Here is a 14,925-nt window from a genome sequence, read left to right as displayed (position 1 = left end):
ACAGACAGCATCGTCAGAAGGAAAGTTGATGAAATAAATTAAAAATTTTGTATTGTTCGATACATATGCGTACCGAACCGAAAGCACTGTATCGAACGGTTCAATATCGATACGAGTATCGTTGCACCCCTAATATATATATATATGTTTATATATATATACATATTAGTGGTGCAACGGATCACAGTTGATCCAAAATAAGAACCGATCCCACTCCACGGTTCGGTACGCACATGATCCGAAGATTCGAAAAAGGAAAAAAAAGTATGTGTATGGTGCGCGTGGTCAGTCTGTCAAGCAGTAGTTATGGCCAGCGCTAGCGGTCCAAGTGGCGGAGCAGAGGAGTTTGCGGCATTTAAGCAGCCTTTTGCTGCCCAATCCGACCGGGCTAAAGCTATGACAAAAGCTATTCGGGGTGTGCAAAACAAGGGGTTTAAACTGTGATGAACGTGCTCGAGCCACGCTATGATATCTCATTGCGCGTCCACTTCAGTGTGACAAGATCGTTCCAAGCATGTATGAGCAGGAGAAGTTTAAAGTTATGGCTGAACTGTCCCAGGCATCTTCTGTTGCTCTAACTACAAATGGGTGGACCTCCAGGGCAACGGATAGTCACGTGACCGTGACCGCTCGTTATATCACAGCGGAGTGGTAGATACAAAACCCTGCACTGCCCTATAGATTACATTAGATTCAATGAAACTTTATTTATCCCTTGGATGGGTTCCTCCCGGAAATTCAGTTTCCAGTTGCACAGCACCGACAGAAGTTGCAGAATGTGAGCAGAAATATACCATATATACACATATATAAATACAGAGTATACAAAAGGGATAAATAGAATAAATACGAATAAGAATACAAGGGAACGGCACATTTCAAGTATTTTGAGTCTATTACACCGTTGGATATTAGCAAAAACTATTGCACAGTGAAAAGGCACTACAGCTTACTTGTTCCCCCCTCCTTTGTCCCCTCCAGCGAGGAGTTAAACAGTTTAATGGCGTGTAGGACAAAGGACTTTTTAAGCCTGCTGGTCCTTGACTTTGGGAGAAGCAACCTGTCACTGAACACAGTCCTCTGGTTGTTTATGGCATTGTGCAGAGGATGCAGAGGATGCCCAGCATGGTCTATAACGTCCATAATGTCCATATTGCACCTTAATTTGTTTTTATATAAGTGCGTGGAATGAGTCTTCAGTTGAATGTTTTTAATAGGCAAAAAATACTTAAATAAGTAAACGGCGAGTCGAATTTTTGTCTTTTTTTTCTATTTTTGTTGATCCGAAAATTGATCTGATCTGTGACTTAAAACCGTGATCCGATCCGAACCGTGAGACTTTTGATCCGTTGCACCACTAATACATATGGGTGGACTTGTGACAAGAAATAACTCACCAGATACATCACATCTATGGAGATTGCTGCTTCCCTCACTATAGTGTACCGTATAGATATATCCTCTTCTGCATCACAGGAAAGGATTTTATCCTTCATCTTCACCTCCAGCGAGCTGAATGTTTTTGCATCTTGTACTTGAGGTTGGGACTTAGACAGTATGTGAAATCCACTATCATAAAAACCAGTTTTATATATTGGATAATTAAGGGTTGGTGTCAGGGTTGCCTGAATTGCCTGAAAGAAGCATAAAATAAGTTGATGAAGAAGAAAAAAATGGAAGGCTTTAGACGCAAGCTAATGTAAAATAAACTTACCAGTTACAGTTACAGTTTCAGTGTAATTATCTACTTACATGGAGTTTAATATCCTCATCGAAGTTATCTGTGCTGAATGAAAACTCAGCGACACCGTTGCTGTCAGTTGTTAGATTTTTTAGCAAGTGTGCCGACCCATGTTCTCCCACAAACAGATACACAGGTGCTTTGGAAATGGGTGTATCATTGTAGTATACTGCTTTAACCTGTTTAAACCACAATGTTTCATTACTACAACCCACATTATTTACACTAAATTCTAAATTCTGTAGCACCATGACACAACTAGAGTAAAGAAAAACATTTTGAACTTACTTTTCCTTCCGCATTTGATTCTGGTTCCCAAATCCTGGGGATATCAACAAAAGACACTTTTCCAAGGATATAGGAAATTCTTATTCTCTTTTCTTGTTCCTGTGAAATGCCTGAATATAAAACTTAAATGTTAGACAATAAGGTATAATTTAAAAAAATGTAACAATTAAACAAAATGAAAAATAACAATTGCCAGACTTGCCTGTTCCCTCCTCTTCTATTTTGGCACTGACATTCAGCTCATCTCGAAGGAATTTATTGGGAATTTCTTTGAAGGTTGACATCTTGAAGGTAACAACTGTACAGCCTGTCTTGTCTGCCTAGAAAGGCCAACACAATAAAACATAAATCATACAGTGAAAACTTACATCAAACTTTAAGCTGGCTGCAACACTTTGAATTTTGTTACAATCACTTCAGTCAGTCAAAACTCTACCAATGTTACTCATCAAACAAAGGCTCAAACTCATTATTTAATCGGTTAGCTCATTAAGAGCTGACACACTGGCTCAAGCATCAGCCAAAGAATATATTCATAATAGCAGACAAAACAAAATGGAGTCAGAGGAATACCTATAATTGTCATGGTCTGTGACCCAGTGTTTGCATTTTCTGGTTTAATTTATATTCTTTTATGTTCTTTGATTTAGTGTTTCTGTTCCCTCACCTCTGTGTCCATGTTCCATGTATAGTCTGTCATGTCTCCATGTTTATTCACCTGTTTTCCGCTTTATCTACAGCGGGTATAAAGCTGCCTCTTTCAGTTAACCTTTTTGTTCAAGTCCTGGTCCTACTCCTACCTGCCACACAACCATCCTTGACAAAAATTCAGCATTTATAAATAATGAACACAAACCAGTGGATACGACTGAATCTATAGCCGGCTGTTTTATAATACTGAATTTTCAAAAACGCCTAAAAAAGAGGGTCTTAAAAACCATACATTTGTTATGCTTATAACAGATTTGACTTGAAATTCTCAAAATTGTGACTTTTTTTTAACTAAAAATGTAACTCAAAAGATCTTTCAGGAAAGGCAGAGGGCATCCAATGCTATTCTGGGTGGTGGTGTTGTCTCATGAGAGCTTTACTCTTAGCTACTGTACAGCTGACAAACCATAAACAGATGTAGCATCTCAACTGTGCTAAACTTGAACATCTCAACTTGCTTCATACTAGGCCACTAAAGTCTTACAGCTGAATCCACAGACTATTGATTCTGTCTTTTTATGGCTAGCTAGAGCTGCATGATTTAACTCCACAGAGGCAGTGAAAGACAAACACACATACACAGATACACATCCACCCCAGCCTCTGAGGTTTGGAAGAAGGGACCCCGGGTTGCGATCAGCCCAGAATCACCAGCTAAACCCCAGGTACATGAAACAGTGGTGTAGAAAGACCTACTTGCTCCCCTCCCTGCATGTCAGCATTAAAGGTGGCAAGCCCAAAATATGGGGCCCATCTGCACACAGAGCCCACACGCTCAACCAGTGATGAAGACTAAAATGAACAAGCCAAACTGGGCATAGTCTGAGATAAACTACTCTCAAAGGAACTAGGGGTGGGGTTAAAAAATCGATATGCCAATTCAAATCGATTTTAATTTGAATAATGCAAGATTAAATTCTGAATAAATTTTTAAATATAAATGTATTTTGCCAGAAACGCCAGATTCTGAACTTAAAGCTCACAAAACTATTTAAGCAACAGCCAAACAGCTAAAACAGCAGATGAGAGCAGGTAAGCTGATTCCGCAAAAAGATGTTAACACAAAGAAAACAACCTTTACTTGTCACATACACAATTATACAGGTTACAACATGTAGTGAAATGCTTGTGTCCGAGCTGTGGACAGGCTGCAGACGTAGCCGTACCATTCCAGGGCTTGGTTTTTAGTATGGTGGGGTCTAGCCAGGACCCCTACTGGATACCGGGTGGGAATCGAACTTGTGACTCCCGCTCCAAAGGTGTGTAATCTTACCACTGGACTAATCAGCTGCAGAACGTGACATGACAGCATGTACGAAGACATGCCAGGTGCTGAATGCTGACATTTCACAAATTCTGGAACTGCAAGTTTTGTCACTCTCCGTTCTCTACAGCACCTTTGGTCGCTGTTTCTTTCTTCTTCTTCTTTTTTTCAAAAAGAAAGCCTAATTTCTGCTGTTTAATACTGAAGAAATTAAACTTTTACAAATTGTGCAAGATTTGAAAAACACTTAGGTCTGTCTCTAATAAAAATCTCTGTAACTTTCCTCTGCTTCACTTCAGCAGCATCAGGTAATGTTCCTCTGTTGTTTCATTGGTTTTTCAGAGTTTTTATCTACTGCAAAATATTTTTAAAGGGGTTATCTGGTATAAAAAGCCAGGCAAGGACAATCTCCTTCATGTTTGTCTGTGTTTTATCCTCAGTTACTTTGACACAAAGGCATCTGCTGTGATGATTACATCTCTGATGAAATCTCACAAGTGTCAGCTTTTTTTTTATACCTAGATAGTTTACACAGAGTTTGTAATTGGAGAGAAATTAATTTGGTCAAATAATTTGGAATTAAATGTTTTTAATTTACAAGGTTTAGAGGGTTCTTTCAACAGAGCATGTCCAAGATATATTATCATTATTATAATATTTCTGACTGAGGCAAAATTCAATTGAATTGAATCGAATCGGGACCTTGTGAATCAGAATTGAATCAGTTTTTAGAAAGCAGTGATGATACCTAGCCCTAATAGGAACAGTACTTCACACAGAAGAGATTTTTTCTTAATGATGCTGCTGCATGATTGCTGATATACAGAAACCTTCTGCATGGGTATGTGGTCTGCTTTTATCTGCACATTGTTTCAGGAGAAATATGAGACTGGAACTACTGTACCCGTTTGGTCTCTGTGTGGCAGGGAGCCTGTTTCGAAGCGAGGATACCAGAGTGATCAAGAGGTCGGCACATCGTAGCTGTAACACTTCCTGGAACAGGCTGTCCAAATGTGTACCTATTAAAATTATTTCCAAAACAAAACTCAGGTTTTGTGAGACTCTAAATTGCCATTTCTCAACAAATGACTGCTACTTACTTTGCACATAATTTAATATCAACTTCTTCCTGTCCAATACTCACTTCTTCAGATACATTTACTGTTACGTCAAATTTGGGTAAAACTGGGGACAAAATATCAAAGTTAGCATCTGCATTGCATTAGGAATCTTAGAAACAGAATGTAAAAAGATTTTTTTAAAGACCTGACTTACCATACTTTTCCACCTTGAATCTGTGACCAAATTTATCTTTACCCACAGACACTATTATTTGGTACATTCCTTCAGGGGCCTCAGAGTTCAAGGAATATGAAAGCTGCAATATTTTATTATTGGATGCTTCATTTAACCACTGTCCAATCCTGTTTCTATTGGGATCCTGTTAAATACATTCAGAGAGGAGTGGGTGTTTATGACACATAAAGTGAACACATGAATACAGGGAGTGCAGAATTATTAGGCAAATGAGTATTTTGTCCACATCATCCTCTTCATGCATGTTGTCTTACTCCAAGCTGTATAGGCTCGAAAGCCTACTACCAATTAAGCATATTAGGTGATGTGCATCTCTGTAATGAGAAGGGCTGTGGTCTAATGACATCAACACCCTATATCAGGTGTGCATAATTATTAGGCAACTTCCTTTCCTTTGGCAAAATGGGTCAAAAGAAGGACTTGACAGGCTCAGAAAAGTCAAAAATAGTGAGATATCTTGCAGAGAGATGCAGCAGTCTCAAAATTGCAAAGCTTCTGAAGCGTGATCATCGAACAATCAAGCGTTTCATTCAAAATAGTCAACAGGGTCGCAAGAAGCGTGTGGAAAAACCAAGGCGCAAAATAACTGCCCATGAACTGAGAAAAGTCAAGCGTGCAGCTGCCAAGATGCCACTTGCCACCAGTTTGGCCATATTTCAGAGCTGCAACATCACTGGAGTGCCCAAAAGCACAAGGTGTGCAATACTCAGAGACATGGCCAAGGTAAGAAAGGCTGAAAGACGACCACCACTGAACAAGACACACAAGCTGAAACGTCAAGACTGGGCCAAGAAATATCTCAAGACTGGTTTTTCTAAGGTTTTATGGACTGATGAAATGAGAGTGAGTCTTGATGGGCCAGATGGATGGGCCCGTGGCTGGATTGGTAAAGGGCAGAGAGCTCCAGTCTGACTCAGACGCCAGCAAGGTGGAGGTGGAGTACTGGTTTGGGCTGGTATCATCAAAGATGAGCTTGTGGGGCCTTTTCGGGTTGAGGATGGAGTCAAGCTCAACTCCCAGTCCTACTGCCAGTTTCTGGAAGACACCTTCTTCAAGCAGTGGTACAGGAAGAAGTCTGCATCCTTCAAGAAAAACATGATTTTCATGCAGGACAATGCTCCATCACACGCGTCCAAGTACTCCACAGCGTGGCTGGCAAGAAAGGGTATAAAAGAAGAAAAACTAATGACATGGCCTCCTTGTTCACCTGATCTGAACCCCATTGAGAACCTGTGGTCCATCATCAAATGTGAGATTTACAAGGAGGGAAAACAGTACACCTCTCTGAACAGTGTCTGGGAGGCTGTGGTTGCTGCTGCACGCAATGTTGATGGTGAACAGATCAAAACACTGACAGAATCCATGGATGGCAGGCTTTTGAGTGTCCTTGCAAAGAAAGGTGGCTGTATTGGTCGCTGATTTGTTTTTGTTTTGTTTTTGAATGTCAGAAATGTATATTTGTGAATGTGGAGATGTTATATTGGTTTCACTGGTAAAAATAAATAATTGAAATGGGTATATATTTGTTTTTTGTTAAGTTGCCTAATAATTATGCACAGTAATAGTCACCTGCACACACAGATATCCCCCTAAAATAGCTAAAACTAAAAACAAACTAAAAACTACTTCCAAAAACATTCAGCTTTGATATTAATGCGTTTTTTTGGGTTCATTGAGAACATGGTTGTTGTTCAGTAATAAAATTATTCCTCAAAAATACAACTTGCCTAATAATTCTGCACTCCCTGTACAGGTGAAAATATGTTCTAGCCATGCTCCTGGTTCCGTTTCCCTTTAACAAGATTAAAGATAACATACAGATACAGCCACTTAAAATGGCCTCCTCATCCCTGACAGATGTAGCTTTCTGGTCAGAAAATTGAAGCCTTAAACCTGCATTCTGTTTAAAGACTGCTAGGGGATGTTAGACTATCCATAGTATGCTCATTTGCTAATGATTTTTGTAACAGACAAGTTATTAGCCAGTGAACATACGGCTTCATAGTCACATTAACATCAAGAAAACGCAGGGAAATATGCAGATTTTTCTTCATTTCAAGGCTTGGTAATGGGATTTCACAAATGTATGTGCAACATCACAGTAGCTACAGACATCTTTTATGCCAGCTTTTGAAAATCTGACTCAATATTGAGCTATTCTTATGTTCCACTAAAAATATGATGTTGTAGAACTTCCCAAACATGCTGATCTTTGGGTATTTTCCATTTCTTCCATTTAGCTTCTCACTCTCACTCACTGAACTTGAAATCATTATAGCCAATGAATGCCCTCAATGGGCTAATTAAAATGTCTGAAGCTATACTTTTGGTGTTTTGGTTTCATGTTCTTTCTATCCGACTGTATCATGTTATGGTGTAGCTAGTTCTCTCTCTGACAAAAGAGAACAAAAAAGGCAAAAAATAAATAAATAAATCAAACTGACAGCAGATATGTCTCCAAATATTTTCCACTTATTGACACAAGTGATATTACTTTTTAGGAGTAAAGGAAATGAGCAAAGAGCATAAAGATCTAATTACATCAGTGTAAGGAATACAGCATGTTTGTCTGCAGATGAGAACTTTAAAGATTGCATGGTGAACTTCAGAGGGAAGGTTGTCTCTTTTTAAACTTGGAAATTGTTGCAGTTTTTAAGAAGACATAGAAAAGAAAATCTTAACATGAAAGCTGTGTCCACATTGGAAACTATTCGCAGCAACATGGGGACCAAAGGCCAAAGAAACTAAATGATATTTGACAACACCAGTGTTGGGACTAACGCGTTATTAAGTAACGCGTTACAGTAACTACGTTATTATTGTGGTAACGAGCACGGTAACTAGTTATTATGCCAAAACCAGGAACGTGTTACTCGTTACTGGGATTTAAATAGGCTCATTATTCGTTACTTCGTGTGGTGGCTATCGCGGAGCTTCCACAGATTCAATAACATTAGCAAGTGGTTGAAGCCAGCAGGTGGATGAAGGAAAAGGGAGGCAAGAGGAGAGACCCGAAGCGGCCGCTGGTCTGAGAGTGTCAGGTGAACTGAACTTCAGGTAAGAAGTTATGACCTGCAGTGTATCTGGGTCAGATATAAACCAAGTTTAGGTGGAGTTTATTTTCGTTGTGCTGACTTTTCCGTACTGCGTGCTAGCTAGCATGACAGAGTTTCTATACAGCTGGGTGGGTGCTATGTTACTGATGTTGAACTTTATTTTGTTCATACGGTTAATTATTAGAGTTGCCAACTGTCCCATAAAAAACAGAATCGTCTGGTATTCAGAGAAAATATTACGGGTTTCGTATTGAGGTGAAAAGGTACAGTTTGTCCCGGACTTCAGCTACAATGAAAAAGACACAAAGCTGGAGTTACTCTGTGTCTTTGCTGCACAGCTGCCTCTTCTTCTCTCATCCTCTCCCCCTCCCTCTCCTGTTTCTACTTCAATCATGAAACTGATCAATGATCAGCTGATCGTCTCTCTTGTTTGTTTATCGCCCACTTTGCGCCAGAAAGAGGAAACCAGCAGATGTCGCGCTAAACAACAGCAGCACGTTTAAGCTTGATCAGCTGTTGTTAGAATTTATTTAATATTAATTTCTAGTATCAGCTGATGTTTGCTGGAGCCACAGCTGTAAACCTGCTGGTCATGATGTCGGTTTGGATATGTGGTGAGAGGGAAACATGAAGATGAAACCAGGAGATGTCCTTACTGAATCATCAGAGCTGTAATGGAGAAACAGGTTTACCTTTTAGGTGACATGAATGAGTTGAAGGGAAGTTATGAACTGTTTCTGAGAGACAAATAACACCAGGATCCTTTTCTAAGTAGCTGACAGCTGGTAACTGTGCAGGGGCGGGTCTAGCAAAGTGTTGCCAGGGGTCCATGTAGGGCATTAACGGGGAAAGGGGGGCATAAGGAAATACTTTCTTATTCTCATTTAAAATGTCTCACTTTAAAAACAAATAATTATCTGAGTCTAACAACAAACAATTGGTAGATTGATACATATATACCATCAGAACAGTGCACATCACTGTCACAACAGTGTTTATTTTCATTCAAAGGCTTTATGATTTTTCCTATAATGGTCAAATTCCCCGGGACGATGTTGCACTTTGTTGTGCTGTTGGCTTTAAGGAGAGCTTACACTCTTAACAAACCTATTAGAATGCTGAATTTATAAAAGAAAAAAAGATGATGTGTGGTTATTTTCTTACCTCGAGTTCAATGATATTGCACTAAAAGACAAAAAATCAAATAGGACAAAAGTAAGAAAATTGATTGAGAAAATGGTGCTCTTATACAGTGTCCTACCAATTTCTCTATCCAACTAAAGGGTTGGTAGAAGTTCAAAAATATTCAACACAAAACACAATTTAACATAAACATGACTTCTTATCAGTATTGGGTGGGGGGGGTAGGTTACGATATTTTGTCTACGCCAAGGTTATTGCTAAAATGTTTGCTTGAGTTATTACAGAATAAGTAAAAAACTCATTACTAAACACAGACTATACATTGTACTATTGATTTGTTAGTGCAAATTGACTGATAAACTCAACAGAGTGATAAAGGTCAAGGAGGAAAGGACAGACAGAAACACTCACCAGCTGACTGACAGGTCTAAACTTGGAGTCCAGCGCAACAACCCTGAAATGAACTGTGGAAGAAGTTCAAAGATTTTAAACCTTAATAAGTAATAAATCCTGACCAAGAACTGAAACTGACGCATTCTCCAACATCATTATTGCCAAATAAGTAGCAGTACTAACATAATTTTCTCTTTGCTTCTATTTGTAAAAAGCTTAAATTATATTAAATGTGTATATATTTTATATTGTTCATCCTCATATCCTTTGTAGAGGAAAAGCGTGAAATGGACATGGTGGACTGCCATGTCTATACATGCCTTGTTGTGATATCAGGTTGCAGCAAAAGACTTTCATAAAAATTTTTTTATGAATTTAAAAAAAAATAACAACAGGTGAAAATCGATCTTCTCCGAAGAAAGGTTTAAAGAAATCATGGCTGGCTTGAGACTTTGTAAAGTTCTCTTTCCTGACAACTCCCTTTGTGCATATTCTCTTACATATGATAAGTCAACATTGAAACATTGCGGCTTTTAGTCAGGTGCAGCTAATGTATGTACAAACCAGGATTTTCCCCTGATTTTAGCTTGTGCGGCAAATATTCAGGTGCGCTTTGTAGTCCGGGAAATACGTATATATATATACAGTATATATATATATATATATATATGCAGCATATACTTGTTCAGACTGAAGGTAGGAAGTGTTTAAAAAAAAGAAAGCAGAACAGCAAATGATTTTGTTTAAAAACCTAAATCTAAGTGAAGATGGGAAATTGATAATTACCAGTACCTGTCAGAGAATGACACATTTAAAATGTATTTCAAAAGTGTAGGTGACACAGAGACTGCTTGGATTGTGCAGCACTGCTGTATTTTTACATTTCGTTTATATCTATTTAATTTTTATGCTGAAATGAATAAATGAATGAATGTTTGCTGGGAATAGTTTGGTGAGCTGCACAAATGTGGCCAGATTACATTTACATTTACCATTTTTCAGCATGAAATGCTACTAAAATAATTGGAAATTATAGAAATAAAAGTTTTTGTTTTTGAGGGAAAGGGACGTGTTCATATTGGAAGTTAAATACACACAGGAAAAAGAGGGGGGGGGGGGGTCTCCCAGCAGCTGGGAATTGTCTCAGAGCAGAAATACTGAGAGGCTGAATCTGTAACAGAACAAATCCATCTAGCTCTGATGGGTCATCAGCTCACTCTTACCTGTTTGTCCAGGGAGGTAGAGGGGTTTATCCGTCTGGATGAATGTCCTGGCCTTGTAGGCTTTGATCATGACTTTTCTCACTTCTTTTGAGTGAAATGTGTCTCCTCTTACCTCCACCTCAAAATCCAGAATCTTTTCTCCTTCCACTAAAGGAGCCTTTAAGAGAAGTGTTTTAGAGGATGAGACACATTAATAAATAAGAATAAATAAATAATTGTGTGTTATGTTTAAAATACTTGACTGTATTCACCTGCAGTCTTTTTTAAAATTAGAAATTACCAAGTGAATCAAAACCCATCTTGGGGAGCTCACCTTAAACTGAGTACAAGTATGAAAATCTTCATTGGATGTATGTGTGAGCAGGGTTGTATTCTCCTCTCTGGACATCAAAGTGACAGTCATGACCACAGTCTCACTGGGCTGCAGAAGACTTGCACAAAATTTGGTCTCAGCTCCAGCTTCTATAACTGCAGGAATGGCCACCAGGTACTGCCTGCAGACACAGACAGATGAACGCTTAAAGCACTGACAAAGAAGGAAACCCCAAACCAGTACTCGTGCAAACTTTAACTACAACTTTGTGACTTTGTTACACACAAAGTCACAAAGCAAACAAATTCTATTTTTCTTTATAAAGAACACTTAAACTTACGGTTCAGCCACCGCTTGATCCACACACATCCAGCTCAGGAGGACACTCAGTGTCCATGTCAGAATTCTTGAACAGCCCATGACTCACTGCAAAGATTTTCAGAGTCAGCGTCTGTTAAATAGACACCCCCTCAACCCGCATGCCCCTCCCACTTAGCACAGATACCAACACCCATGACCAGCCCCTTCTGTTTGGTCTCCAGATATCTTAAAAGCACAAAAAGTTGGTCATGCAAAAATTCTACAGGTCAAAAAATTCAAACAATTTTAAGATACTTGTTTAGTATTTGATGCTGTCTTCAAAATTAAACATTAAAAGCTAGTAGCAAGTATTGAAAAGTTTTCAATTCCCAAATGTGTCCATGTACTTAATCAAAAGCAGATATTCTATTGTTTTATCCTTTAACTTTTGTCAATAATGGAAAGAAAGAATTGTTTTCTGTACCTGTTGATATTTTCCAAAATCTGTGGAGGGAACATACTTACAGTAAGTGTTGCAACAGTGCCCTTTAACCAGGGTGAAATGCTTTTTTGCTTAGTTTGTTAAATCAATAGTGTAGACATACCATCCTCAAACATAACACATGGATCAGAACAGTAAAAATATGTTGTACATAAATTCAGTTGCTGGAAGTCACAATGTCATCAGTGACCGCATTCCTAGCATTTCTAGTAGATTCTAGTAGATTCATAGTGGCAGTGACATCCAAGCTACCCAACATCCAAACTTCAGAACTAAAATGCTTCTTGAATATGTTAAAAAAAAAAAGTACATTGCCCTTTGGATAAGCTACAATAATATCTTCAATATATACAATAAGTTGTAGTAATAGGTGCAAAGTTAAAAAAAAAACCGTTTTTGAAAACTTAAAAGAGATTCAATATAAGATACCACAAAGACTCCACAAATCTACTGAGGCTTCAGGAAGAATAACTGTTTACATAAAGAGAAAAATATAGCCTCAAAATATGCATTAAATCAGCTCCTGTGCAAATGCTCACAGAAGACATTTTGAATTTAGAGGGAACATAAGATAACATAGCTTAAAGATAGCATTTGAAATGTTTTCAATGAAAATATGTTACAGAAAAGCCAGATATTGCTTCACACCAATAGTACACCCTGTACTACCAATTCTGGCATTTTGAATTAAGCTATAAGATACACATGTGATTTTAAGAGGCTTTTATCTTGAAGTACAAAATCAGACTTGATATAGAGTAACACCATGAAGATGTTGACTGAGAATGAAACACTAATCCCTGGTCGATTGTTGCAAATAATGGAGAAACTGTCATAATTCTTTTTTAAAGATCATCCAAAACACTGTTAAAATTTAGAGGGGTTTATTCACAGGTTTAGCCAAGTGAAAAAAAGCAGTTAACAGAGCTGGTGTTTCTTGCTTTGAGTTCCAGTAGTGGATTATCAGGTACTGCAGACATCCCAGGGCATGCACACACACATGAATAGAGCATATAGGTTCAGGTTTCACAGAGAGATTTGCTCAGAAACAGGCATTAATCCAGGACATCCAACACAGAGAATCCAGACAAAATGGAGGCCGAGAGCGTACCTAGCTGAAGAAATGATCTAACAAGAACTGAATGGTTGTTCCAGTCTCAAATAGTCAACTCGATCAGTAATGAGTCAGCACAGCTGATTGCTGACAGGCGAGTGTCCACAGGAAGGTGGAGAGACTGGAGGAGCCACACCAGAAGGAGAGAGGTAACCCCCCAACACCATACACACACTGACAAAGAGAGAAAGTAAGCGAGAGCAAGGAAAAAAACAGCAGAGAGCAAGATAGAAAAAAGGTAGGCTAGCATGAGTGTTTGGGGGACCCGACAGGGACACAGTGACTGGAGTGGAGGGAGAGACAGCAGTGACAGCCTAGCAACCAGAGTCAACCAGAGGGCAGGCATGATTACTGCAGCTTCAATTCATCACTCCACAAGATGTGCTGTCACTAGAGATGTGCAAAGCAGAAGGTACTTGTATCGGTATTTGTATTTGTTGAGGGGAGAAACGTATTTGTATTTGTATTCGAGTAAAATTCAAAATACGCATAAAAATCCAGTTGTTTGCGTTACACTTCTAATTAACATTATAGTGTAAGTATTCTTTAATTATATTCATTATAATAATTATGGATATGCAGTATTAATTGATGTTTTTCTATAAATCCAGCAATGAACATGCAATGTCATTGAAAAGAAAATAACGTAACAGCCATTGCCTCATCCATGGTTAAACTAACAACTAATAAAATACCACTGTGAACATCATGAACCCCACCACCACCCATCCAAGGACGCTGAACAGACAGCGAAACTGACTTGCAGGGGCAGAACATGACTGTGAGGATGAATTGGTGCTTGTGGGGGGATTGGCAGACAGTACCAGGAGAGGATGCTTTAAGTGCATGTGATTATGCATAGCAGATGTTGCCAGATGTTTAATATATCTGCATCTGCTCATCTGACTTTTGCACACAGTACATATCACTAAGTTACGACCTCAACAGTTCTCCAGAGGTGTGGTAATGAACTAATCGATTGATCTGGGAGTGTTGACCCAGGGTGACATCTAAAACCTGCAGGACACCAGCCCTAGAGGCCTGGAGTTCCCCAACCCTGTTGTAGATGGTTCTCTTGGTGTTGTCATAGCAATATCGTCAAGCTTGACAATAGCTGCATTTTGGTCCCCATACAATTTTAAAATTTTCACCTTGAGTTGATTTACTGGAACAAGGTTGAGACAACTTTTCCCTGTTGCCATCAACATTGCTGGCCAAAACACAAAACCAAGCAATTCCAGAAATCTACAAGTCAGACCACTGAAACGCCTCCCATGGGGTTAGGATGTGATTGCTGTTTGCTGCATACTGGTTCTGGCTACAGTCATTGATTTAATTCCATCATAGATGTTTTTGCTATGTGTGGAAAATAGTTTCAAAACCTATAGAAAAACAGCTAGACTTATCAAAAGGAGAGTGAGACAATATGCATGATCTGATATCGTCGTGTTGGTGTTGTTCCCACACATAGCTGGACTGGCCATCCGGCATACCGGGCATTTAGGTATGATGCTAGGTTGGCTAGCATCCTACCTGGTCTTTCACTATGCATATAAAACA

At 38.9% G+C, this 14,925-nt stretch overlaps 1 protein-coding gene across 1 annotated transcript; it reads right to left on the bottom strand.

Annotated features, from left to right (window-relative positions):
• Positions 1 to 1,397: 1,397 nt before the first annotated feature.
• LOC102193366 (PZP alpha-2-macroglobulin like) lies at positions 1,398 to 11,869 on the bottom strand (the record flags this gene model as incomplete). The annotated part of the gene is made up of 12 exons (XM_005755251.1): positions 11,790 to 11,869; positions 11,450 to 11,630; positions 11,137 to 11,293; positions 9,932 to 9,984; positions 9,542 to 9,562; positions 5,280 to 5,445; positions 5,105 to 5,189; positions 4,909 to 5,023; positions 2,232 to 2,349; positions 2,030 to 2,139; positions 1,753 to 1,920; positions 1,398 to 1,634 (listed from the first exon to the last, which is right to left on the bottom strand). Coding segments are annotated over exons 1-12 (1,491 nt in total), but the record flags the coding sequence as incomplete, so codon positions are not given.
• Between the last annotated feature and the right edge of the window lie 3,056 nt (positions 11,870 to 14,925).

Source organism: Pundamilia nyererei, unplaced genomic scaffold (assembly GCF_000239375.1).
Source record: "Pundamilia nyererei isolate P.nyererei 1_Seehausen unplaced genomic scaffold, PunNye1.0 scaffold01107, whole genome shotgun sequence".
Classification (NCBI taxonomy): domain Eukaryota; kingdom Metazoa; phylum Chordata; class Actinopteri; order Cichliformes; family Cichlidae; genus Pundamilia; species Pundamilia nyererei.
Note: the sequence above shows the minus strand (reverse complement) of the source record. Positions and strands in the feature narration are given on the sequence as shown.